Genomic DNA, 26,359 nt, shown 5'->3' with positions numbered 1-26,359 from the left:
ACCATGAGATGGGGAGGTTACCCTGGATTTTCCAAGTGTAATCACAAAGGTCCTTATAGGTGGAAGGCAGGAGAGGCAGAGTCAGAGATGTGGGAACAGAAGTAGAGATCAGAGTGACCTGATTGTTCGTGGGCAGCCTCTAGGGGCTGGAAAAGGTAAGGAAAAAGATTCTCCCCTAGAGATGGTATGCGGCCCTGCCCATGGCTTGATCTTAGCTCATTTCAGACCTCTGACCCACAGAACTGTAAGATAACAAATGCACGTTGTTTTAAGCCACTAAAGTTTGGTAATTTGTGACAGCAGCAATAGGAAAGTCATGCAAAATGTGTGATACTTTGTATCCCAGGCATCATATCAGCAGGTTGCACTAGTTCAGACCTTCGCTTTATGGTTAGAAATTAAATTTTATCCTGGAAACTTGTTTGTTCAAGTGTTTATGATGCCGGCATGTATATAGCAATTTACCATCGACTCAATGACTTTTGTACGTGTTACAGCAGAGTAGTGAAGCTTCAGGCCCTGGACTCAATGGCCTGGCTTGATTTCTGCCTATCACTTACTACTTGTGTGCCTTCCGCAAAGTTACTTGATTTGTCTGAGCCTCAGTTTCCTGATTCATAAAATAGAAGGTACTAATAGTACCTACTTCTCAGAACTGTGGGGACTAAGTGAGATGATATGCGTGTGGAGTATGGCTTGGTACTTGGCATGTGGCAGGAGTGTTTTTTTTAATTTCAGAATATTATGGGGGTACAAAGGTTTAGGTTATATATGTTGCCTTTGCCCTGCCCGAGTCAGAGCTACAAGCGTGCCCACCCCCCAGACAATGTGCACCACACCCATTGGGTGTGAATTTACCCATCCCCTCTTCCCCCTCCCACCTGCCGGACACCCGATGTTACTAACACATGTGCTTGAGAGTTAGCCAGGGCAGGGCTAGGTCCCTGTCACATTTAGAGATGAGAGGCCCAAGCTCACTCAAGTTCATGCAGGTTATAAGCAACAGTTTTGGCTCATACTCTAGTTCTTTGTTCTTTTCTTTATGACATGAAATGGTGCCACTGATTCATAAAGCTTTCTAACACAGTCTTTATTATACTGACCAGTGTAATAAAAGAAAAAAATTAGTCTCACTTGAAAAGGATGCTATAATAAAAACTGCATTTTTAAAGGTCAATCCTGTGCTGAAATACATGAATTTGCAACATACATTTGGAGCAACTGTCAACTAATGTAGTGTGTAAATCTTGGTAAGTACATACTTGCCAAGGCATGGGTGAGTCTGAGGTGTGGTCTAGAGAAAGTGTTTGAAGTGTTTATTGTTACATGTTATGTGACCATGTACTTTTCTTTCTCAGGAGCTGCTGGGGGCAGCACAGGGCTGGCCCTTACCTCATCCGAGAAATCCGGATTCTGGGAATGGTGTAGAACTGCTGTGTAGGCGGCTGAGGTGAAGAGGGGCCCTCCAGGTTTTCCATAAATACACTGTTTAAAAAGTTATGAGTCGAAAAATTAATGAGTGTCTGAAATTATCCCTTAGTGAAAAAAAAAAAAGGCCACATTTCTTCTGTTACCAATCCCAGGATAGTGATGAACTTTATGATAACTTGCCAAGTTTAGCTGACATCTAATTAACCTTGAACTTCTTTGGCCTGCCCCCCTGCATTTATTATACAATGGGGTGCTGAAGAAAATCTAAAGGCCTCTATTCGGCATATAGATCATATACCAGGGCCAAATACCTGCACCAGTTCACTATCTGACTTTTGATTACCATAAGGGCTAACTTGTTTATGACTGATCCCCGCAGAGTGGCTTCCTGAAGGGGCCTGTGGAACCAGCTCTGGTCTAGAGTTAAGGTCCCAGGCAACGGCAAGGCTTGGTTCGACCCCAGTCCCTGACATGCCATCTTCCACCACGAAGGCTGAACTGCAGGGAGAGGGCTGGTTCTGGGCTCCAACACATTACATTTCTATTCTATCTCAGCCCCCAGTCAGACCAGGGCATGTGATATGGCACTTCCTAGTCACAGAGCTTAAAAGCCCCTTTGGCCAAGGCTCAAGGCCCCTCTTCTGGAGTCTGGCATCTAGCCTTGCCATATCTCTGTGTGCTGTTTTAGAATGCAATGAGGCAGGGGGTCTACACACCTGATTGTTCTTCTTTTCTAGAATTTGCCTCATGAAAACACTGTTCTAGCAAGGCCTGGTATGTTTGCCACCTGGTCCTTGCCTCTGTTTGCTTGACAATGACTTTTCACTTTTCTTTCCCGAAGCGAATGCTGTTGCGCTGCCTGCGCGTGCTAACAGCGGCCCAAGACTACTGCGGAGAACTCCTCTTCGCTCTGCACGATTCATCAGCCACTCAAATCGAATATCGTTCTTCTGAATAATGCCACAAGCTTTCTTGGTTGCATAAACTAGAGGACACGATTTGTACCCGACAGAGCGCTTTAGGAGATTATCTCAGAGAACGGTGGGGGTTCGTTAGAAATCAGATTTGCCCTTTACCGTCTCGCTCCGGTTCACTGAAACTGCTAAGATCTGGCAGCGGGCCCACTAAAAAACGATTTTCCCTTCTATTTTTATAGGCTACTTTATGTTGCTTAAGTCCCTCCAATAAAAACAGTATCCTATAGATCAAATATGAACTCTAAAAAATGCCATCCAGTTGCAGTTTTATAGGTTAAAATGGCACAGTTCACACAAACCTCATAGTTTTATTGATCTTATTAAATCACATGATCAACAACCGGGACTGACTTCCCAGGGCCCCTTTCCAGTTCCTCAGGCACTTGGCCACATGCACCCTCGGTGAACGAGAGCATCCGCGGGCCCCGCGTTAGCCATTAGGCCAGCGAGCAGCTGCCCTTCCGCCCAGACCACACGAAGGCCGGCTGGGATGTGCCGTTTCAAATCATGCACGTGGAAACGCGAGGCAGGCTCATCTCTGCAAAGGGCACTGTCTTCCAAAGGGGACTCTTCGCATTTATTTCACATTAGAATGGTTTCCTTTTTATCCAAGTCATGAAAAACTAAGAGACCCGTGAGACAGGTATTTCTCATAGATCTAGTTAATGATGGCTATTAAATCAGGTACTTTTCAGAAAATTTAAAACAAATGTATTAAATTACTCGTCTTTTTAACCACAGTCACATAAAAGGCCCCTCGGTGGTGGGAAGAATCTACGCACCCGCCCTCCCCCTTTACAACGTATCCCTGGACGACTGGCTCACCTTCACGGGCTTGGCGCCTTCTTCGTCGGAATTTTTGAATTCGATGCACACAGTTATATTTCGTGCCTGAAAATTACAGAAGGAAAAATGGAAATTATAATTGCCTATCAAATAACTTCAGAAAATAATCCAAGTGCCTAAAATAAGTAGCTTCTAATTAAATCTGCAAAATGTAGAATACCCAACATCTTCACGGGACATTATCCATAGAGTTCCGAAATAGCAGAAGGATCTGGGGAGATCATTTAAAAGGGAAGTAAAAGCTCATGTGGAAAGGGAGCAGGCATGCTATTTTTAGAGTTTAAGAAACTAAAAAACTGGTCCAGAACAAAATTATTTAGGGCTGATTTCGGAAAGGATTATTAATATGTTACAAAATGACATACTTATAAGGTGAACCTTATCACGGCTCCTTACTAAGCATTTTCTCCAGATAGTTTTCTATTGCAAAGTGCTGGCCTATAGTAATTTATCTTTGCACCTTCAAGAAACCATCTTGTACGGTCTAAATGTGGTGAAGAGAGAAGATGATATCTCTGAAACTTATACCTTGTTGAAACATTTCTGGCTGTCATACTTGAGGTGTTTGGGGTAAATGTATATTTGATTTTTGTATACTCTATAAGGACGACAATACTTTGATGAGTCGTAAACAAATTCTTCCACCTCCACTGTGGGTTCTGGTTGAGCCATGACGTTGAAAGGCTTGACAGGGATAAAGGACGATGTTACACAGTCTTAAAAAATCAGAAAATAAGAGTTTGTCATTTAATATGGTTCTTTTTAAATGAACAATACTTAACATATTTTAAAATGAATCTACTCAAGATAAAAACTCCTATCCCAACTGATGTTAAATTATGCTAGCGTGAAAAGTTTGTAGGAGGTGGGCACGGCAGATTCACAAGCTACACATTTAATGTCACAACAGATGTCTCAAAAAAACTAATAAATCTTTTAAGTGGATTTATAACTATTTTCTTTTTGTATGAAACATCATATAAAAAGTAAATATTAGTGATTTAATCTCTGAACCTACTAACCAGATATTATAAGAAATAACCCACTGACCTTTGCTATAATGCCATAAAAATAATACAGATATTGATATATAATAGAACAAAACTTTGTCCAATGGATGTATTACTAATAGTGCTGGATGGATCAATAGTAACCTCTCCCTATAGAATGATTTTACAGCATGGGCCTGAAGCCCTCTCTGCCTTATTACAATTCACTTTATTTTTCTCTTCAGTTTTAATAATCTTTTTTTAAAATTTTATTTCAGCATATTATGGGGGTACAGAAGTGTAGGTTATCTATATTTCGCTGCCCCCCCCACACCCCGAGTCAGAGCTTCAAGTGCCACCCGATTAATGTTATTCCTATATGTGCACTTAGGTGTTGATCATTGAAACCAATTTGATGGTGAGTACATGTGGTGCTTTTAATAACCTTTTAAAATCTAACTTTGTAGGACCAGCCTAAGAAAATAGAAAAAAAAGACCCTTAGGAATTAATAAAGTTTTGTCACTAATTAGTTTGAAGGCTGAAGGTGTGATGCTGAAAGATAGTAAGACCTTCTACCCTTCTCACCCCACCGAGAATCTTCCTGGGTTCTAAAAAGGAAAATGATTAGCTATGTATGCTTGGGAATCAAATTACAGTTTTTCTTCCAAAAGTCAATTACAATATTTTTGTTATATGTTCAGATTTCTCCAATGTCCTACAATTTTTTCATCTTTTAAAGAGAATATTTAGCTTTCTCATTTGTTGCTTTTCCTTTCCACAGGTGATAAAAGCCATGTTCTTCAAATCAGGGAGAGGAAATAGCTTAGTTTATTCTCTGCTTTTTCACACAAATCCATATAAAATGATACAGAGCCATAGATTAAGTTAGAATGCTCATTATATTTTATATTAAAATGATTTATGGAAAATGGTAAGAATGGAAAACTTAATAGTGCAATGGCAATCAAAATGTCCTGTGGCAATAATCCTCTCGCTGTTTATAGTTCTTTATAGGATGCCTTTATTCATTTTTTGCATCACTGAGAAAGTCACTAAAAGATACAATCAGAAGTAACAAAACAAACGAATGTCACCACTTAAGAATTAAATTCTCGGCTGGATGTGGTGGCTCATGACTAATCCCAACACTCTGGGAAGCTAAGGTGGGAGGATCGTTTGAGGCCAGGAGTTTTAGACCAGCCTGAGCAACATAGCAAGTCCCTGTCTCTACAAAAAATAGAAAAATTAGCCAGGCATAGTGGTGTGTGCCTGTAGCCCCAGCTACTCGGGAAGCTGAGGCAGGAGGATCACTTGAGCCCAAGAATTTGAGGTTGCTCTGAGCTATGATGATGCCACTGCACTCTAGCTCAAGCAGCAGAGCGAGGCCCTGCCTCAAAAAAAAAAAACAAACAAAAAAAAAGAAAAAAGAAAAAAAAAAGAAATTAAATTCTGATTCTTATTTATAAAGTTATTAATAATAAAAAGCTCCTTCTGCAATTCAAATTTTCACTGACATAAACAAGACATTTGACCATATTCTGAAAAGAATAAATGTTCTCTGTGTAATAATACAATCTAACAATATTTTACTTATAATCATTTCATGGCCACTTGAGTGGCTACACATGGTGTTCAGAGTAAGCTTTTGGCAGGACAGTTTGGCAGAACCAGCCTATATTTTGAGTCAGAGGAACTGGATAGAACATAAATTCTCCTATTATGGGTTATTAATTTATTAATCTATCTGAACCTGGCTTTCCTCATTTGCAACCCTCCAGGGTTTTAAGGATTGAGTGATATGATTTAATAGCTTGCTGGATGCATGGTGCATGCCAGATAAATATTAGGCTACCCTGAATATAGTTCTTGACCTGCAATACTTATTGTTTGTCTTAATGGAGAAATAAGAAGCCCCAAATTTTTATAGCATCATGAATTTCATTTATCTCAACTTTGGAGAAAACAATAAAAACAACAAAACCCCCTAAACCTTGTAACCAACCAACCAAACCAACCAAAAAACCCATGAAATCCTCAAAACTCTACATCCAAACCATGACATCATCATCATACTTGCAAGCTCCAAAGGAACGTTGTCAACAGCGATATCCAGGCTTCCGGGGATGGTCTGCATTTTGCTTATTCTGTCAGCCCTGTAAGAGTATCCAGCACAGAAACACACACACACACATACACACACACACACACACAATATTATTCTAGTTTTCAAGAAAAAAGCAGTCAACTATAATCCTGAGCTTTTATCTGTGTAAACTACAGGCCCCAAATAATCTTGTGAATTATTTCATTTAGCTAGTTTAATTTTAAAACTCAAAATTTATGTGATATTGCAAATACAAGTGAAAATTGGGGGAGGGCAAGTTATAGATATTCTGAAAAATATTTTAAATTTATTTTCTTCTACACCAGATAACACACAAATGATCCAAAAAGTACAACAGTAAATTATACAGTTTTTGTTAACAAAAGGTAATAGTACTTGAACCGGTTTAAGTGACTCATCCTCATGAAGAGTTTTATGAGACTGCACTGCCTACTGCACTAAGGAGACAACTTCATGATGAGCTTTAAAAAGTTTTGAAAGGCCTTTATCAGATGTGTAAATTGTAAATATTTTCTCCCATTTTGTAGGTTGTCTATTTGTTCTGTTGATTATTTCCTTAGCTGTGCAGAAGCTTTTTAATTTAATCAAGTCCCATGTATTTATTTTTGTTGCTGCTGTAATTGTCATTGGGATCTTAGTCATAAATTCTTTGCCTAGGCTGATGTCTAGAATTTTTTTCCTACATTTTCTTCTAGGATTCTTATGGTTTCATGCCTTATGTTTAAGTCTTTTATCCCTCTTGAAAGCAAGGTTTGTCTTCACTACAAGTGCTAAGTGAACAGCCTATATTTTTCCTCTTTGCCAACAAAAAGGAGGACAGGGAGCCTTTCCCTGACTCCTGTTCCTTCTGCCCTCTCCCACCCTTGTGACGTGTGCAAACACTCCTTCCCCACCCATCTCCAACTCACATTCACTCCCTGACTCTGGAGTCCTTGCAGTTCCTTCCCTCCCTCTCTGCTAAAACCTCTCTCCAATCTTCCTTTATACTAACATGGAAGCTGCTGATAAGTTTCAAGTGTTATCCCTCCCAGGAGATCTACTTTGAAAGGTAGAATAATTCCAATGGTGTATCAGAGCCAACTCTTCTCAGCTTGTGAGAGCTGATTGTTAAAGTTTCAGAAATTTTGCCTGACAGTCGTCAAACAAAGCCATTATTAAAAATCAAATAATGTAGACTTACTATTCAACAAATTATATTAAAGGCAAAGGTGATAAGTATTCAAAATTCACCACTTTCTAATTATTTTACTACATGGTAAGAGTATCTGTGCTCTCAAGGTCATGTACATTTAACCGTATGGTGGAAATGCTATGAAAGGTGCACATCTCTTTCTAACTCCATGTTCAGTGAAGCCCCATTGTTAGCTTGAAATCAGCAATGGTAGGAGAATTTACACCATAGAAATTGGCCATCAATACAAATCAGTTTTTTCCCTGGGAGCTGGTTGTTAAACATTTGTCAGCATATCACTGAGAATAAACGTTCTAAGGTGTGAGGCTTCCATGGAATAATTTAATGTCAGCATTGCAATGTGTATTCTAGGTACCCCTTAATTACCATAGTAATAATTTTTTTTTATTCACTAATAACATGGGTTTTGTGAGAGTTTGGTTTTCTACTATGTACAGAAGATCACCCCAAAACCTGTTTCCTACTCTCTTCTGCTCAGCATGACAAATTTTCATGCTTCAGTACACTGGCCAAAAGGTAAAAAGGAAAAAGCATTCTTAGTTTGCATCTAGTGGATGGTGTAGCCTTTTGAAGCCAATGGTATGAGTTTGGCCAGGATGTTTGATTACCTTAGGGGGCGGGAAGCTCTCCCCATGTAAGGAGTAGTCTTATAGGATGACGAAAGAAGTCAGATTTGTTCAAGAACTTTTCCAAGATTTTACTTCTCACCTTTATTTTGCTCTTTAGAGTTTATATTTTTTCCAGAAAAAAAACAAACATTGGGAAAACTTTCCTTCTGGTCAAATAGAAGCATATGCTCTAGAGAAGCTACAAAAATATTAATCATGCTTGCTTCAGAATATATTATTTTCATTTTGTTTTGTTTTTTTTTTTTTTTTTTTTTTTTTTTTTTGTTGAGACAGAGTCTCACTTTGTTGCCCAGGCTAGAGTGAGTGCCGTGGCGTCAGCTTAGCTCACAGCAACCTCAAACTCCTGGGCTTAAGCGATCCTACTGCCTCAGCCTCCCGAGTAGCTGGGACTACAGGCATGCGCCACTATGCCCGGCTAATTTTTTTTTTTTTTCTATATAGATTTTTAGGTGTCCATATAATGTCTTTCTATTTTTAGTAGAGACGGGGTCTCGCTCAGGCTGGTCTCGAACTCCTGACCTTGAGCAATCCACCCGCCTCGGCCTCCCAGAGTGCTAGGATTACAGGCGTGAGCCACCGCGCCCGGCCTATTATTTTCATTTTGCATAAACAAATTAATTGGTAGGAGATTGTTGATTTTTAGATGGGAGAGGCAGACAGATAATATTTGGGAAAGGGCAAAGGGTACAAGAATACTGTGTGTATTAGTGAGTTAATTGTTTAAGATAGTAAGTAGCTTGTAATGAAAGACCTTATCATCATCAGATGTTGGATGTTTGGTGATTTGTTTAAAATGTTATGGCTTTTACACTTTTCTTCTTATAGCAATAATTTCCACTGCCTTTTCCAAAAGTATTTGAATTACAGAGCTATTATGATTGATCATATTCACAGCAATATAATTGTTCTGTGGAGTTATAAGTGTGGTCCTAAAATTCCTTAACATTCCCCCTACTGAGAGGTGTCTATGTCCCCTTCCTTCAAATCTGGGTTCTGTATCTCGGGCTCTGCAACAGCGTGGCAGCACAGTATGGCAGAAACGGCACTATGACTGTTTCTGGGCCCCAGCCTGAAATCAGCAGTGGTTACTTCTTGTCCCTTGGGACTCTTACTCTTAGAACCCAGCCACCGTGCAATAGGGAAGTCAAAGTATCTCATGGACAGGATCCCACAGAGAAGAACCAAGATCTCTAGCTTATAGCCGCTGAGGAGCTTCTAGCCAACAGCCAGCACCAGCTGGCCAGACATTAGATGAATTGTCTTGAAAGTACATCCTCTGACCCCAGCTGGCCTCCTGCAACCCACAGCCATGTGTGGAAGAGACGAGCTCTCCTCACTCAGTTGTGCTCAAATTGTGGACGCAGGGATAAAATAACTAGTGTTGTTATTTGAAGACACTAAGTTTTGGGGTGGTTTGTTACGCAGCAATAGATAACTGATATAGTTTAATATTTCACAATCCCTCCATATAATTCTGGCATATTTTACTTTTGTGGCACCACTGAGCATATGTGAAGTCCTCTGAAAAGCATCTGTTTTCTGGGGAAGTTTGGCCATTGGAGAATCAGATAATCAGGTATTGTTTATGCAGAGATAAGAAATCAATGTAGCTGATTTATGTTAAGTTCAACAGTATCCAAAAAAATCATACCTTCTATAATCTGATACTAGTTTAATTAGGTCCTCAGTTGAAATCTTGCTATTTTCTTGTCTATACAATGGTGAAAATCTTGAATCTCTGTCCACATTTCCTTGGTTGTCCTTAAATACTGATCTGAAAGAAAATATTTATTCAGGTTGGTATTTGGATATTGTTTATGGAGTTGTGTTTTTAAGGTGACTAAATTAAATTTCTCATTTACAATGGTAGAAACTCTAGGAACTTACACAATAAAAAGACAAAAATACTTCTTAGACAAAAGTTTAATTTACACAGTTTATTTTCATCATCTTTAATTTCTTATTTTCAACTCTGTGCCTAAAGTGACAGCAGTCTATATTATAACACAACTATTTTTTTAATGATGTCTCACATTTAGTAACTTATATGAAAACCTTGGAGTACTAGAGCAGTGGAGAGGAATAAGAACACATGGTATTCCTTTTAATTATTTCCTCAAGCCACCCTGAACATGGGCGAGACAGAGTCACTTCCATCTGGGTGGCACTATTAGGAGTTACGAATAGTGGGACAGGGGTAAGGTTGTATATGCGGGTATAGAAGGCCAGGCTCTTGAAACGTTTTCATGGAGATAAATGCGTCCATGTTGTAACTTTCAGGACAGAGACAAAGATAAAATGGAATACAGCTGAGTCAGGTTTTTGTATTAAATAAGGAGAACACTATGATCTGAGCCATTTATTTCCTTTGTTGGTCTGTTGTGTTGGAACTATACAGACTCAGTTAAAATATGGAAATTGTCTTTGTCCAAATAATATAGTAATGTCAGGTAATACTTGTTTCATATACATAGCATGCTTAGATGTTAGATTTTTCTTCCTCATGCTTCATCATACAATGTATAGTCAAAGAAAAACTAGATCCATACATAATTGCTTTTTCTTCAATGTTAGAGAAATGTTGAACTCTTTCTTCTTCTAACTTAAAGGCCTCCACTAGAATATTTTATCAATCTTTAAGTTAACCAAAGAATTTAATACACAGGCTGAAATGGCCATTTAAATGGATAACAGATCATAGAGCTTTGCTGTAAAGTATAGAAAACAGGCCAGGAATTTATCAGAATGATATTTTTAGACTCCTTCCACATGTCTCCTCACTTTTCCCTGCTAAGTCGTGACTGAGGGAAGGTAAAAAGGCCCTCTGTTAAATAATACTGGGGAGACTTAACGAAAATATTGAACCTGAAAATTATTTTTATTTAAATATTATACAGGGCTTTTGTTTGAGTGGGTGAGATGTTGAAACCAATATGATGTATTCCTCAACATGAGAAGAAGTTAAACTGAACTTGAGCAACAGCTTTTTAATTAACCAGTGACTTCAAATAGGTTGAGAGATGTGAGTTGTATAACTCGTTTCTGTTTCTATTCAAAGCGCTGTCATGGAAATTGCTCACTTGCAATTGGACACTCATCCCAAAGAGAATGAAGAGTACAGCACCACGGGAGAAGTTCTGCTCACAATGCCATACAACCTATGGTTGCTCAATAAATATACGAACTGGCAAGAGAACAAAGAACTGCATCATTTACACAGATGGTTTCAGGATGGCTGGGACACTGTGCCTACTTCCAACCGCTGCAGTTGAGCAATGATCACTACACTGTGAGGTCTCAGCACCATGATATTTGGGATATGATCGGAGGGATCATGAATTATGTCCCAGCCATCTCAGAACCATCTGTGTAAATGAGTCTGTTCCTTGTTTTCTTGCCTGAAGGAAAAACTTAGGTGTCCCTGATAGCTTTGCTCACAGGCAGCATGAACAGCCACGATGGACAGCATGAATTAGACATATTTTTTCATCACTATGGAAGACAAAACATAAAAGTGGTTGTCGGGCAGTTTAAGATTATTTTATGGAATGAATTATTTAATCATTAGAGCTTGAAAAAGACAGACAGAAGGAAGCCCTGTGGGATGCACTTGGGTTTTTGTCACTGGAAGGATTCAAACGGAGGTTGAACAACCATTTGCTGGGGATGTTGCTGTCACGGGAACCTTAGCTTATAGCAGCATTGTGCATCTTCTCTAAATGTAGAGATATGAGAATAAAATATTTATTTCAGTCTTGTTTAATTTTAAAGAAAATTCAGTGTTGTGTGTTTGTCCATTTAGAATGTCAAATGAGACAAGAGTGAAAGAAATCACTAAAGGGTCCTGGCATGAATTTAGTCACATGTGATTCTGGGGTGATATGCATGGAAAGAGTTCCATTTTCAACATCATGCATTTGGAAGGGCCAACGTTCTCCCAAATCAATGAGTGTAAAATACCCTATGTAGTCATCTGTATGCGTTCTCTATTCCTACCCCAAGGATAACCTTTTCACTGTAAAACGGCAGTACAGCTGGTGCCAAATATGAGAACATCAAATTAATTTCAAATAAAACGTTGCTCACAGTGATGAGCACTGCAGCGGGTGGGAGGATTAGATCTGGGTAAAAATATGGTCATAAACGAAATTGTCAATTCTAGTCTTTTAATGGCTATTGACTGTAAGGGCGAAAACGTTTTAGAGCACACTGAAAGCTGCACTGAGAAACAACTGCAATCTCCAAAGTCTAATAGAAAGGAAAAGTAGGCCGGGCGCGGTGGCTCACGCCTGTAATCCTAGCACTCTGGGAGGCCGAGGTGGGCGGATCGTTTGAGCTCAGGAGTTCGAGACTAGCCTGAGCAAGAGCGAGACCCCATCTCTACTAAAAATAGAAATTATATGGACAGCTAAAAAATATATATAGAAAAAAAAAAAAAATTAGCCGGGCATGGTGGTGCATGCCTGTAGTCCCAGCTACTCGGGAGGCTGAGACAGGAGAATCGCTTGAGCTCAGGAGTTTGAGGTTGCTGTGAGCTAGGCTGACGCCACGGCACTCACTCTAGCCTGGGCAACAGAGTGAGACTCTGTCTCAAAAAAAAAAAAAAAAAAAAAAAAAAAAAGAAAGGAAAAGTAGCCACGTGGTCAGCAGTATCAATAAGGTATTGAAATATGTCCGGAAGCTGGTAATGACATCGAGTAACAGCTAGCCTGCCTCTGACGCTGCCACGTTTATTTGAAGCGGTTTCCACACTGTGAAGGGGAAACTAAAATCTTCTTTGGCTGGATTTTGTACTTTTTGTGGTTAGATAATCCAAGTGGTCTAACATGAAATCTGTAGAACTGTACTACTAACCATTTTTCTCAGTTGCCAGAGAAATTTAGGTACCACGAATCATATAGGTATATACACGAATTGGTGGCATATACTGCTTCCTAACCTACAACCAAACCACTAATTGGCATTAACACAGCGTGAGCTTGTGGTGTCTTTGGCTGTCCTATCCTAGGAATGATTACTTCAATATTGGTAACATTGTCAGGCTCCCTAGAAACTTTATCTGTCTTTCTTCCAGCATATTTTACTAGACAACTTCAAAGCAAGATTGTCACTTCTGCTAACTTCTCAAGTTCTTTGAATAATGGGTGATTCTTTTACTTTTCTTCCTCCACATTATTTTTCACTGCCCCAAATTTACTAGAAAAGGGGACTTGTTGAGGTGAATATGATCTCCACAAGTGACTTTTAGTAATAATAATTTTAGAAAAATGCCTTCTAACAATAGCAATCTTTTATTGGGTACATATCTGTGCTCAGTAATCCCTACAATAGTAAATTAGATATTATTATGCCTCTTTTGTAGATTTAAAAAAACAGCAGTAAAGATATTATAAGTAACCTGCCTAAGTTCACTTGGCTAGTAAAGGATTGAGTTGATACTTCCTGGCTGGCTTTAAAGTGCCTGTTTCTAAAATCTCAGAACAATTTCTTAAAGAGAAAATGTGTGCATTGTTGTAATTTTGCTACATTGGAATATTTCACTTTTGCCAAGACACATCGGGACTTGACTTGCCCCAATAGGTTTTCTGGAGGGAACTGAGAATGTGTCATAATATGAAAATGTTTGATCAGTGAACTATAAGTAGTTATCTTTTCTCTTGAAGCTTATGAGAAATAAAAACAATTAAATTCATCAAAAAGGGTTTAGTATATCTAAATAGCATCTATTTCATGTAGAATGCCCTGGCATTAATTGTTCCTGTAGGAAAAGATAGAAAAGGGGAGACAGAGTGATATTCATGATCTACCTTACGCCAAATGCTTTTGCATCTGAGATTGTACTTGACATGCTGTCCAGAGGCAGGTTTTGTCAGCTCCATTTTATAGATGGGAACCCTGGGACTTGGAGCAGAAACTTATTCAAAGTCACACTAAGTGGTGGCCTGATCTGGACTAGGTTTATCAGACTCCTGGGCCTGGGATCCTCCTCCCCCCCTGCGATAAGGCTTCCTTAGGGCAAACTGATTCCTGAGGACTGTATGGGTCTGTCTTGGTTTACTGCTGCCCAAACTTCCACATTTCTCCTCTCTGCGCCTACGTGTCTCCAACTTTAAATGACAAATACCAATGAGTTTACTCCAGATATACTTATCACTGGAAACTGTGAGACCTAAAAATGGCATAACTAACAGGTTCTCCCTTCTTTATGAATTTTAATTTCCTGCCATTGGGATAGTGTTACTAAAATCCAATGAATACTTGCTAGGCTGTCTTATTTTGTAACTCTAACCTTTTTTCATTCATTCAGTTTGTACATTGTTGACCTTTTTTCCTTAGGAGTCTATGCCAGGCTCTTCCTCCTTTAAGAAATGATTATAATTAATAGAGATCTAAAGGGATTGAGGAGGACAATAGTAATTGATGATTAAACAGATCTAAAAAGGAATTCTTGTTCTTTATGCAGAGGTTATATGTCCAGATGAATGATGCCACCATCAGTGTCCACAGAGCTCAGCATTTCTATCAGAGAGTCAACTGGTACTGATAAATTTGGCTATGCTAATCAGTAATGAAATCAGAGAGTTTAAATGATCAGTTTGATGGTTTCATTTGGACGTCCATATATAGACCTGAGCTCGATGCCTAAATGAAAACATGCAGCTGCATAAGAAATCATAGTGCATCCATCTGAAGTTTATGCACACCAGACTCTCAGGACTGACATAACGTCAAAGTTTTGTTAAGCCAGCTATACATCATAAACAAGCTATGACTTTGTTTTGATATCTACCAAGAACCATGCAATATACCTGGTCATCCATACACTGTACGTATGTCACTGCCCTCTATTATAAGTTGTCTTGCTAAACTGTCTTGTGAAACGTATGTCTCTGGGGAGCTTGAGATGTTCATGAAGATGACCACATTAACATTCTTCTACATGTGGGTACATTAAAAATAATAGGTAACACAGAAGTGTTCAAAACTAAAGCTTCCAGTGCCGACTATATATGTATTTCTAGTCTGTTGGTTGCAATTGTCGACCTACCTCACTGCCCAAGCGAATGGCATGCGGTATTTCCCCAATTTGCTACAGAACTGCCTGTTGGATTTTAGGATCTTCTGTGCATACTAAGGAAAAAGATAAATAAAAATATTGTTTAGAACAGCACTTTATAAGCTGTACCTGAAAGTAATACCAAATACTTTTTTGTATTATTTTATATTGAAACTCAGAGAAACCCTGCCTTAGTGGCCCGCAGATTTCACCTTCTAAAGAGCCAAATGATATCTTCTGTGTTCAAACTATTGCATAACATTTTTCTTTCTTTTTAGCTTGGAAATTCCAAATGTCAAAAATGTACTTATCTTGGAATATCAACATTTTTCCTTTTCTTTTTTGTCTTAAAAGATCTTAAAATCTTGAACAAAAAGTGTTATCACATTTATATCCACAGTCTATATTATATCTCTTTTATCCCTTATGATAGAGGTCAGCAGATTTGTTCCATAAAGGGTTGCATAGTAAATATATTGCGCTTCGTGGGCCATATGGTCTCTGTCACAACTTTTTGACTCCGTTGCTATAGCAGGAAAGCAGCCACAGACAATCCATAAATGAACCAGTGTGACTGTGTTTCAATAAAACTTTATTTACAAAAACAGCTGGCAGGCTGAATTTGGCCTGCACACTGTAGTTTGCCAAATCCTGAGTTAAAGGAGCCTCATAAGTGTGTTAAACTCTGCCCTAAAGTGTCACGTGCTTAGATGTAATTCTTATGAGTTATTTCCCCAATATATTCCCTTGACCAGAAAAATATAGACTTTTTATATTTATTTTTGATTAAATAGTAACATTTGATTATTAAAGAAAATATGATAATATTAATAGAAAAGAAGAAAGTAGAAATATATTACCTGTAGTTCCACCATTCAAAGCACTTACAGCATTCCCTTTCCTCTTTCTTTCTTCACTTAGGTGCTACTATAATTTGACGTACAATTACCTATCTTACTTTTTCACTTAGTTCATCAGCAGCAGTGCTGATGTCTTAGTAAACTATTCACTCGCTTTCACTCAGATTATTCCAAACTTTTGAGTATCATGAATACTTTGATCCTGGGGTTAAAGATTTTTTCCACATTTAAATTTATTTCTACCAATAGATTCTCAGAAGTCAGAAATTGCTGGGTCAAATGAAATGTAAACCAAAAAGATATACTTTAAACATTTCTTGGTGGATATTCATTTCACTAATAAGTGAATATTTCAAGACATACATTTATTAAACTTCACAACTCAGCAAGGTAGTGTGACTCCATTTCTTGAAAGCAAATGAAGTTATTTATAAGAGAGTTTATGCATTACCTTGTTGGAATCTGGATTCTTAATGTAAGGTTCAGCACCACTTGCAATGTTTCCCATCAGGACTTTTTCAATTTTGGCCACCAAAACAATTTCGGAATGCGGATTGCTTACAGAAAATACAGCCTATGCACAAAGAAAGCAGCTCATGAGCATCTAAGACATCACATTGAAGACATTTGCAAAAATACTACTTTTTTTTTTTTTTTTTTTTTTTTTTAAGGACAGCTTTAAGGGAATTTTTATTTGGGAAATTGCCCATCCTATGTGATCTATTGGTAAGAACAACGGAACTAGTATTTTCTGTCCCATCGGAAGGAAAGAAAAGTGCCACCTGCTTTGGAAATTTTAGCCATTCCTCGGGAAGTCCCTTGACGTAAGGTTCTTCTGATTGTCGTGGAGTGATAGTGTCGATGTTGCCATTTTCCAAAGCCACGGGAGCCCCCGAGAGCATCTGTCTCACAGCAGTGTGATTTAGATCCACGTGAAAATCGGCAGAAATCTTTCTGCTGTCTCTGAGGTCATAAAGTGCCACACTCACAAAAAAAGGCTCAATCTGCATGAAAAAGAAAGAACAGATGTTTCTGACATAAAATCATTACCAGTGCAACAGCGTTTTTAGTATGCCATTTAACAAAGCAGTAGATGAAATAAATGCAGAAAGCAAGCTCCCTTTGACTCTGAGAACTACCTGGAACCCTTTCCTCCAGCAGGTGCCTTGGATCCCAGCACTATATTTCACTGGTTTCTTCACTCTAGTTTCCCTGCCAAGTAGTCTCTTCCATATGTTGTACTACATAGATGGTTTGGCCTTACAAATCCTTCTAGTGATTTCCCCTACACTCTCAGAAAATACCTGCCACCTTAGTCTCCCCAGACCCCTTGACATCTGTAATGAAATCCTAGAAGTTTCTAGATGGCACTGAGGATGAACTTCACTAGTCTAACCACTTCTCAATTTTTTTTCAGAGTGTGATAGGATAATAATAATAGCTAACATTTATTCAGCATTTACTATGCGTTTGCCACTGTTCTAAAACACTTGCAATACATTAGTGTGCAAGGTACATATTAAAACACAGTGTGACAAATAGGTGAGCATCAGGTTGTGAGGGGATCTGTTGGCAGAGAAGGCAGGAAGTTTTCAAAGAGGAATTGATATCTTAGTTGAGCACTTTAAAAAAAAACCAAACTGATATTAACTATTTTTCCCCAAATTTTGAAATCTTTTTGAACTGACAGTAAGAGTACAAGTATGGTGCAAAAAATACTCTAATTTTCCCCTTGTCAAGATTCTCCAAGTATTTTCTCTCTCTCTCTCTCTCTCTCTCTCACACATACTCCCTTGTTATAACTAGTCTGAATCTTTTGAGAGCAAATTTCCAATAGTATTCCACTGCTAAATGCTCCAGCGGGTATTCCCCCCTTTGAGGACACTCCGTTGCCTAATCACCATGCAGCCATCCAAGTCAGGACAACAACCTTGGTCTAAAACTGCTGTCCAACTCACATGCCCCTTTCAATGCTGCCAATTGACTTGACATTGTCTCTTTTTTTCCTTTCTGGTCCAGAATCCCATCTATGACCACGTGTTGCATTTTGATGCCATTTTTCTTCAGTTTACTTTAATCTGAACCATTCCTCAGTTTTTCTCTCTCTTTCATGCTCTTGACAGCTTAAAGATTACAGGATATACATTCTAAAGGATGACCTTTAACCTGGGCCTTTTCTATGTTTCCTTATGACCAGATTCAGGTCTTGCTTTTATGACAGTAATACCCCAGAGCAATGCTTGATTTCACACTTCGCTGTATCAAGAGCACAGTGTTAGCTCTCTTGGCACCTGTGACATTAACCTTGGTCCTGTTAGTATCTGCCAATTTTTTCCATTATAAGGTTACCATTTTCCCTTTAGTAATGGATTAATATTTATGGAAATATGTTTCAAGATTACCCCCATGCCTTGCTACTCATCCAACCCAACCTATAAGTCTTAACCTCCACTGATAACTCCCATTGGAATCAACTATCACCATGATGGCTACCAATGGTGATTTTTTAGCTCCAAGGACATGCCACCTATGTAGGAATTAGGCAAAGCATTGGTTCGAAGGGACTTTTAGGTAGGGTGAGTGACATGTGTGAAGACATATAGACATGAAAAAGCACAGGAAAAGAACATTGGAGTGGGATCAGAGTGGAGGCAAAAAATTAGTTAGGAGGTGTTTGTGGGAGATGCATTTGAGAACATGAAATACAACCAAAGGGCTTGGAAATCCTTTGCATGAGTGTTTATCGGTTGATTGGAGAAAGAAGTGCACAGGGGCATAAAGAAAATTCCCAGGTTTGGGGATACAGGAAACAAAATGGATGATCATGTCATTCACTGATACTGGGGATAAAGATATAAAGATGAATTGCGAATGGGACATTGACAGTCATCTCTAGGACATCCCAGCGGCAGTTGGATACATGAGTGTTGAGCCCAGTCAAAGAAATGGTGCTGTAGGTCCAGCTTTTTGTGTGTGTTCCTGTTTAAGTCATGAGATAAAGAGAAGAAAACCAGAAAAGGATCTTGGGAAATATCAACATGCAAAGGATAGAGATGGGAGTAGGGGAAACAGCTTATAAAAGAGATTGGGAACTAGAGAGAAATTTTTAAAAAACTGATAAAAATTTTAAAGTGCTACCAGAGTATCACAGAAACAAAGAAAGATTCAACAAAGAAGAAATGGTCAACCAGAAAAATGTCAAATGATTAAATTTGACAAAGACAAAAATACATAATATACATATATGTAATTATATACATATTATGCACTTGTACATATATAATTATACCCGTGCACATGTATGTAATTGCATATCTATGTAAAGGTGGAATATGCCTACAAAAAACAGCATTTTCATTTTTTTTTAAAATGCTAGTTAATTTTTAATTGATGCCAATCATCTGCTAGAATTCTGTGGACCAGCAGGTTATATAAAAAGACCACATTACGACCCAGTTCATTATTGTACAGATTCACTCATGCTGTGGATCTTTTTAAGTGCTTGGTGGTATCTCCTGTCCTCTGAAATGTAATATGACTAGCTTATAACAGGGGTACAAGTTCAATTCTTCAATACTAAACAATACTTGCCAGCTCCCTTACTGTTAGAAATAGAATCTCATACAGAAAATAAATTCAATAAATTATTTTTTTTAAAAACAAAACAATTACAGAGTAAAAGTTTTGCATTTTACCAATTTAATTTTATTTAGAAAAACTCTTGGTTTGTGGTGGCGTAGTCTGCCAACAGTTGACAAATGCAAAAATTACAGGAAAATAGCTCAGGTAGGAACTCAAAATGCATTGAAGGTCAAAGGAAAAAATCTTTATTATTTTTCCTGAATTGTTGCATTTTGATTTTCATTTCTGCTCAGTGAATGGAAATAAATACCTCCTTTGATAACCCATCAGAAATTAAAGCTCATATGGTGATTCATTTATTTCTTCCAATCCACCTTTTTCAACGTAAATGTCAAATCACTGGCTTTTCAATGAGGATTTGTTTAACAAAGCACCTTCAAAGCCTAGAAAATTAAGTCATATGTTTTGTATGTTGTGAATTCTGCACTCTTCTTTAAAAAAATTCAGGAACATAAAATTTTAAATGTAGCTCTACTGTGAGGCAGCTCTATTAGTTCAGATTTTTGGGATCAATTTCTACTTTCAAAGAAATATTTTATACTATAAAACCATCAACTTGAATTTGGTTTTCAATTTACTGACAACAAAATTACATGCTGTCAAATATTGTTTTCTCATCATGAAAAAGTTCTTGCAGGGAGTCTTTAGAAGCTCATTCATTAAGTGCAGTAGTTGGCTCTTTAGCAACCTGGAGAAATATTGCAACTAATTTAAAACATGCTCATTGAATCAGAACAATGAATTTAAAAATAGCTACATTAATAAAAGAGTGTCATTGAATAAGTACACAAAGATTTTAAAAAACAATACTATTAAAGACAAAACTGTTATTGAGGTGAGGCTGTCATTATTTTTTTTTGTATTATTGCTTATAAGCACAATGAAATTGTTTCTTAAAAAGCATTTTCCTAGTTTTTCAACATTTGCATCAACTGTAAGATAAATTTAAAACAACACAGACGTACAAAACACTCCAAATCAACTTAACCCTTTGGCCTGACAGATGTGAAAGGTACACTGAAGCTGATCTCTAAACTTGGGTCTGTTCTCCTGCCTGGGGAGATTGGCCTAAATACAAACATTTTGCTTCTGAATATGGGTCTTCAGACAAAGAAAGGAATCCATGTGGAAGGAGTCATATGCCCTTGGCACTAGAAAGAAAAGCCTATTATCTTTGATTTTCAGTATCTAAGTTAGATTTTTAACTCTCACTTAACGATGTGCTAGGTTCAAAGAACCATCTTTTTTTTTTTTTTTTTTGAGCCAGGATCTTGCTCTGTTGCTCAGGCTAGAGTGCAGTGGTGTCACCATAGCTCACTGCAAGCTCCAACTCATAGGCTCAAGCAGTCCTCTTGCCTCAGCCTCCCGGGTAGCTGGGACCACAGGCACGTGCCACCATGCCCAGCTAATTTTTTCTATTTTTAGTTTTTTGGCTAATTACTTTCTATTTTTAGAAGAGACGGGGTCTCACTCTTGCTCAGGCTGGTCTCGAACTCCTGAGCTGAAGCAATCCTCCCGCCTCGGCCTCCCAGAGTGCTAGGATTACAGACATGAGCCACCACGCCCAGCCTTGAGGCAAGATCTTGCTCTGTTGCCTGGGCTAGAGTGCAGTGGTGTCACCATAGCTCACTGCAAGCTCCAACTCCTGGGCTCAGGTGGCCCGCTTGCCTCAGCCTCCCGAGTAGCTGGGACTACAGGTGTGTGCCACCACACCCACCTAATTTTTTATTTTTTGTATAGACAGGGTCTCTCTATGTTGCTCAGGCTGGTCTTGAACTCCTGGCCTCAAGTGATCCTCCTGCCTCAGCCTCCCAAAGTGCTGGGATTACAGGTATGAGCCACTGTTCCTGGCCTATTTTTATTTAATTAAGACTAAGTGTCATTACAATTTGGGTTAAATTTTCCTGATATTTCCACATAGTTTCAATGAACCAAATTTCCAGGTTTTGGTTTGTTTTGCTTTGAAATCCTTCATGAAAGCATGGCCTGATTACTCCTAACACTGTCCACTCCATGGGAGTTGCTCTTGCCACAATCACCGACATCTTCTGTTTGGCTCTGTCTACTTGATCCTTCTTTGACCTCATGTTCCTCAGCTTCTCAGCACCACCCCACAGCTGAGCTGTTCTCTCTCAGTTTCATGACTCTTCCTTGGCTCATCTCTACTGCCATAGCCATTCCTTCATGGTCTTGCTTGGTCACTACTCTATTCATCCTTTCAGTATTTGGTTCCTGGCCCCTTCTCCATGACATAGAAATTTTTAGATGATTGCCCCCAGGTCTGGACTAGACTTGTCTAGCCCCCTTGTCTGGACTAGACTTTCAAACTTATATCTCCATTCATGGCCACTCCTTTGAGTCCCAAACTTGCATTTGAATTTGCCCAGAGGACATCTCTATTTGGATATCCCACAGGCCTATCAAGCTGATCGTGTCCATAACAGCATTTTTGACCTGTATCCTGCAATCTGCCCTTCCTCCAGTCTTACCATCTTGGTAAATGGCACCACCATGCACAGAAATGTCCAAAGCGAAAACCAGGGACTCATCCTCGAGATTTCCTTTTCCCTTACTCTGTATATCCAACTCATCAGGAAAACCTGTCAGTTCAGTTTATAAAAGAGCAGTCAAATCCACCCATTTCTGTCTGTCTTCCTTCCATGCCAGCCCTACCTACTTCAGGCCCCACAATAAATGGCGGTGGCAGTCTCCCAGCTGGCCTCCCTGGACAACTCTTCTTTCCTCCAATCCATTCTTCTGATGGGATCTTTCAAAAATACAAATCAGAGCACATCATTGAATGGCTTCCACTCATACTTAGGATAAATCCAAACTCTTCTCTATGGCTTATAAGACCCTGCATGACCTTACCTGTTTCTCCCACCTCATCTGGCTCTGCCCTTCCCCTCCCTGTCTCTTTTCGCTTCCTAGAACTTGCCAAGACTTACTTGTCTCAGGGCGTTTGCACTTGCTCTTTCTCCTGCCCAGAACGCTCTCTCCTGACCTACCTTTCCATCCTTCTCAACCTTTAGGTCCCTGTTCAACTGTCACCTCTGCAGAGAGGCCCTCTGTGACCATCCTGTCTAAAGTTACCCTTTCCCTAGTTACTAGCATCATGTCTCACCATAGTTATTTCTTTCAAAAAACTCTTCAGAGTGTGCGGTTATCTTGTTAATTTGTTCTCTTGTTTACGCTTTGTCCTTTACAAAAAGAGTCTCATCTCCAAGAGACGTGGGACCTGGCTTAGTACTTCCCTGCTGCTTTCCCAGTACTTAGGACAAGTGTGGCTCACGGCAGGCACACCGAATAGAACTTGACAGAGAATGAATACATCTGACTTCAACTACATTCATTTCTACTCACACCTAGTGCATAAAGTTACAAACTATGAAGAAGCTTTACTCTGGGGCAAGATTCTTATTGATGACACGTTTCCATTTTAGCTTACTTGTCAACAAGGATCTCACATGTCACAATGAAAATATCAATACCTTGTATGCATAGTCTTTACAAATTTCAAGCCATTTCCCAGACATTTAGATAACAGCATATATTTAATGAACGCTTACTTTGCACCAAGCACTAAGTACCTTCCATGTATCACCTCATTTAATTTTCACAATGACCATTTGAAATGGTTACTGTTATTTTTCCCATTTCTAGGAGAGAAGACTGAACATAAGCCACCTGCCCAGCCTAAATTGGAAAGCCAGGTAATCTGGTGAAAGTGGCACATCTCATTGGATTCTCCCCATCAGATCGCAGGTGCACACCATGAACCCTATCTACTACACCAGGGGGCAGCAGTCTCAAAGGGAATCACTGAGGCTATAGAGACACAAGGACAGGAGGTGTTAAAGTCGTCTTCTGAATAGGTTAGTCCTTTCTGCCAACCGCTCACTGTGAAGACCTAGAGGGCTAGTTTCACTGCATCATAAATAGAGGAAGACATGGGATTGTGTGGGCCCAGTGAAAACGATGCTCTTTCTGCCTTCCAAAGTCACTGTGACTTGTAGCAAGGATCTGGAAGTCAGTTTTCTTCTTTGAGGTGAAAGATGATAATTAAAGGATGATTGATAAGAAGTCGGAACAGAATGCATTAAAAAGGAATGAAAGGAAATATGCCCAAAATATTAATATTAACTGTGACTTGTATTGATGATAGGATTATGAGTGATTTTTGTTTTCTTTTTCATAGTTCAACATTTATAAATGTTTACGCTGGTAAAATGCCCCCTTCCCACACATACATTTATAATCAGGATGGAACTACCCACTAGAGTACTAAGAGAAAATTCTCAGGAGAGCTCCCTTAGTAGGAAAAGGAATCTTATATTGATTTAATTAGCACTATGATGTTTCCAAATATCAGTGAAGAACCTTTATAATTTCTGCCATTTACACGTACCATCTATACTATGATTTATTTCATATTTATCTAATATTATTTTATTTGATTCACTACCCCTATCTTCAGCAATAACAGCTATAAAATCACAGAGTTTGTTAGCTTTGATTTTTCTCTAATGTACATGAAAAAATATGTAAATATTAAAATAAAAATTTCAGTTTAAAAGCCATCTTGAGTACCACTACGAGGATACAAACAATACTTTAGGAAATTGTGAACCACCATGCTGATTTCATGGAAAGAATCTGAGAACAGAGTCCCTTTGATGCTGTTTCTTTAAATTAAAAGGAAAATGTTATGTCAGTATATTGACAATTCTACTTTAGAACTTGTGCACTTCTGTAATGCGGAAAAATGCTGTGAATCATATTCCCTGGTACACTAGATGGTGTGGAATCAGTGCCTGGAATTAGGAGGAATAGAAAAGACTTTGACGAGGGTCTTGGCCAACTGGAAAATGACACCACAGAACAGAAACTTACATTTGTTATCGGATCGTTTTCATTCTCTGTAACACATCCCTGAAGATTTAAGTTGAGAGCTTTACAAATGATCATGATTCTCTTGGCAGCTTTTTCTTCAAATGGTTTGATCACAAAGTCAGAGTCTAAAAGATCCTTTTTTTGAAGTTTCAAGGTCTAAAAGAAAAATTTGCAAGTTTTAGTCACCAAACTCCCATCATTAAAAAAAAAGACATTCTAACTTATAGCCCCCAATGGTAGGGACCAAGTTCATATCTACTTAGATAGGATTTTGCCTTACGTCTATGTCTGGATCCAGCGAGAAGAGATTTAGCCTCTCCATGTTTCGAGTTGTTTTTACAGTATCTTCAGTTTCTGCGAGGTACTGCAGAGAAAACTATGTTAGTCTTCGGTGTCTAAATATCCATGTACCACCCCAGACACATCCACATGGCTCAGATGTAGCTCTTAGTATTATCCCTATTTTAATACTCTCTGCTAACCCTTAGAAAATCTTTTAAAAACATGCTTTTATTTCTTAGTACTGTGTGCATGTTAAGTAAAGCACGTAGGTTAATGGAAAGTTCTGAATTAGTTTCTTAGTCTAAATCTTAAAAAAATTATTTCCATCTTTTCTAGAAAAGCGATAACTATTATAATAAGTACTTCAAGTTTATCTGCAAGTACAATGTCAACTTTATTACTTTTGCGAAGTCTGGGTGTAGGCTGTTGTCTGAAGAATCTGTTTCCTCCGGCGTGCATTCACAAGTTACAGAATTATCCAGCGGATCTTGAAAAGATACACCAAGAGAGGTTATTAATATTCATGAGTTGTACATTTTTCTAGCCTATGACACATAAAACTCAAGAACTAAGAGGGATATTGGTGAGCCTGAGCCTTCATTTTGCCCTGACTCCAGTACTCCATGTCGCTAGGTGATCTGGGCCTGGAAATCAGATCTCTTGATGATAATTTTGGGATTCTTGCCATGGCACCATCTTGTGTCCGTAAGAACTTTCGGTCTTTACAACACTACACTTATGCTTGGGGTTGTCTTGACTTACTTCATTAATGCGTACTAAAGTTTTCTTAAATATATATGCATTTTTTGGTAATTCTGACTCTCAGGCCATCAATTTAGAATCTATCTGCTTGCTCCAGTTATCTAAACTCTGTAAGATACTGTAAACATTAACATTATAGTAGATTATTATTAAATAAATCATAAATATAAAACACTCACTATGGTATACAGTAGTTGCATTAAAATCTGCAACAGTTTTCTTCCTCATGATCCTGTGACCCTCTCACTTCGAAACATATGACACTTTGTCTATGACAACTTAAAGCTGCTTTGGTTTCTAACGTACCATGTATTGTGCAAAATGTCTTAAAATAGTTTTCTCTGGGGAGGACTGTCTGACTCTGCTGGTGGTGAACTTGCCTTCTACGTAGCTATAGATTTACTTTCCTAGTCTTCCTTTCACCTTTTCGTTCTTCTCTCTTGCTCTCTTCTCATTGTTGAGAATGAATTAGAATCTTATGAGGGAATTAGGCTTGGCAGAAGAATAATTTTAATCTTATAAAAAATCTCTACTACCATGCATAATTTTTGGAACTTTTACAAATAAGCTGATCTCAGTATGATCAAAAAGCATAAATGAAAGCTGCTTTTTAACTACAAGGCAGTAGTCCATATTTGCCTTAACAGAGTATGAGGTTCATTCATTAAATTTA

General features: G+C 38.5%; 1 protein-coding gene across 6 annotated transcripts in view; it reads right to left on the bottom strand.

Moving 5' to 3' along the window:
* DOCK10 (dedicator of cytokinesis 10) overlaps positions 1-26,359 on the bottom strand; it is a 251,705-nt gene that overhangs the window by 69,301 nt on the left and 156,045 nt on the right. For all 6 annotated transcript variants that reach the window (XM_069466706.1, XM_069466724.1, XM_069466686.1 and 3 more), the window contains exons 9-19: positions 25,326-25,411; positions 24,923-25,006; positions 24,643-24,798; positions 16,890-17,111; positions 16,559-16,681; positions 15,239-15,321; positions 9,842-9,964; positions 6,318-6,397; positions 3,783-3,970; positions 3,234-3,299; positions 1,393-1,485 (exon numbers count right to left, since the gene is read on the bottom strand). In XM_069466706.1, coding sequence (XP_069322807.1) covers positions 1,393-1,485; positions 3,234-3,299; positions 3,783-3,970; positions 6,318-6,397; positions 9,842-9,964; positions 15,239-15,321; positions 16,559-16,681; positions 16,890-17,111; positions 24,643-24,798; positions 24,923-25,006; positions 25,326-25,411 — 1,304 coding nt within the window. The remainder of the gene's footprint in view (positions 1-1,392; positions 1,486-3,233; positions 3,300-3,782; positions 3,971-6,317; positions 6,398-9,841; positions 9,965-15,238; positions 15,322-16,558; positions 16,682-16,889; positions 17,112-24,642; positions 24,799-24,922; positions 25,007-25,325; positions 25,412-26,359) is intronic.

This window comes from Eulemur rufifrons, chromosome 1 (genome assembly GCF_041146395.1).
Source record: "Eulemur rufifrons isolate Redbay chromosome 1, OSU_ERuf_1, whole genome shotgun sequence".
In the NCBI taxonomy this organism is placed as follows: Eukaryota; Metazoa; Chordata; class Mammalia; order Primates; family Lemuridae; genus Eulemur; species Eulemur rufifrons.
This window is presented reverse-complemented; position numbering and strand designations above follow the sequence as displayed.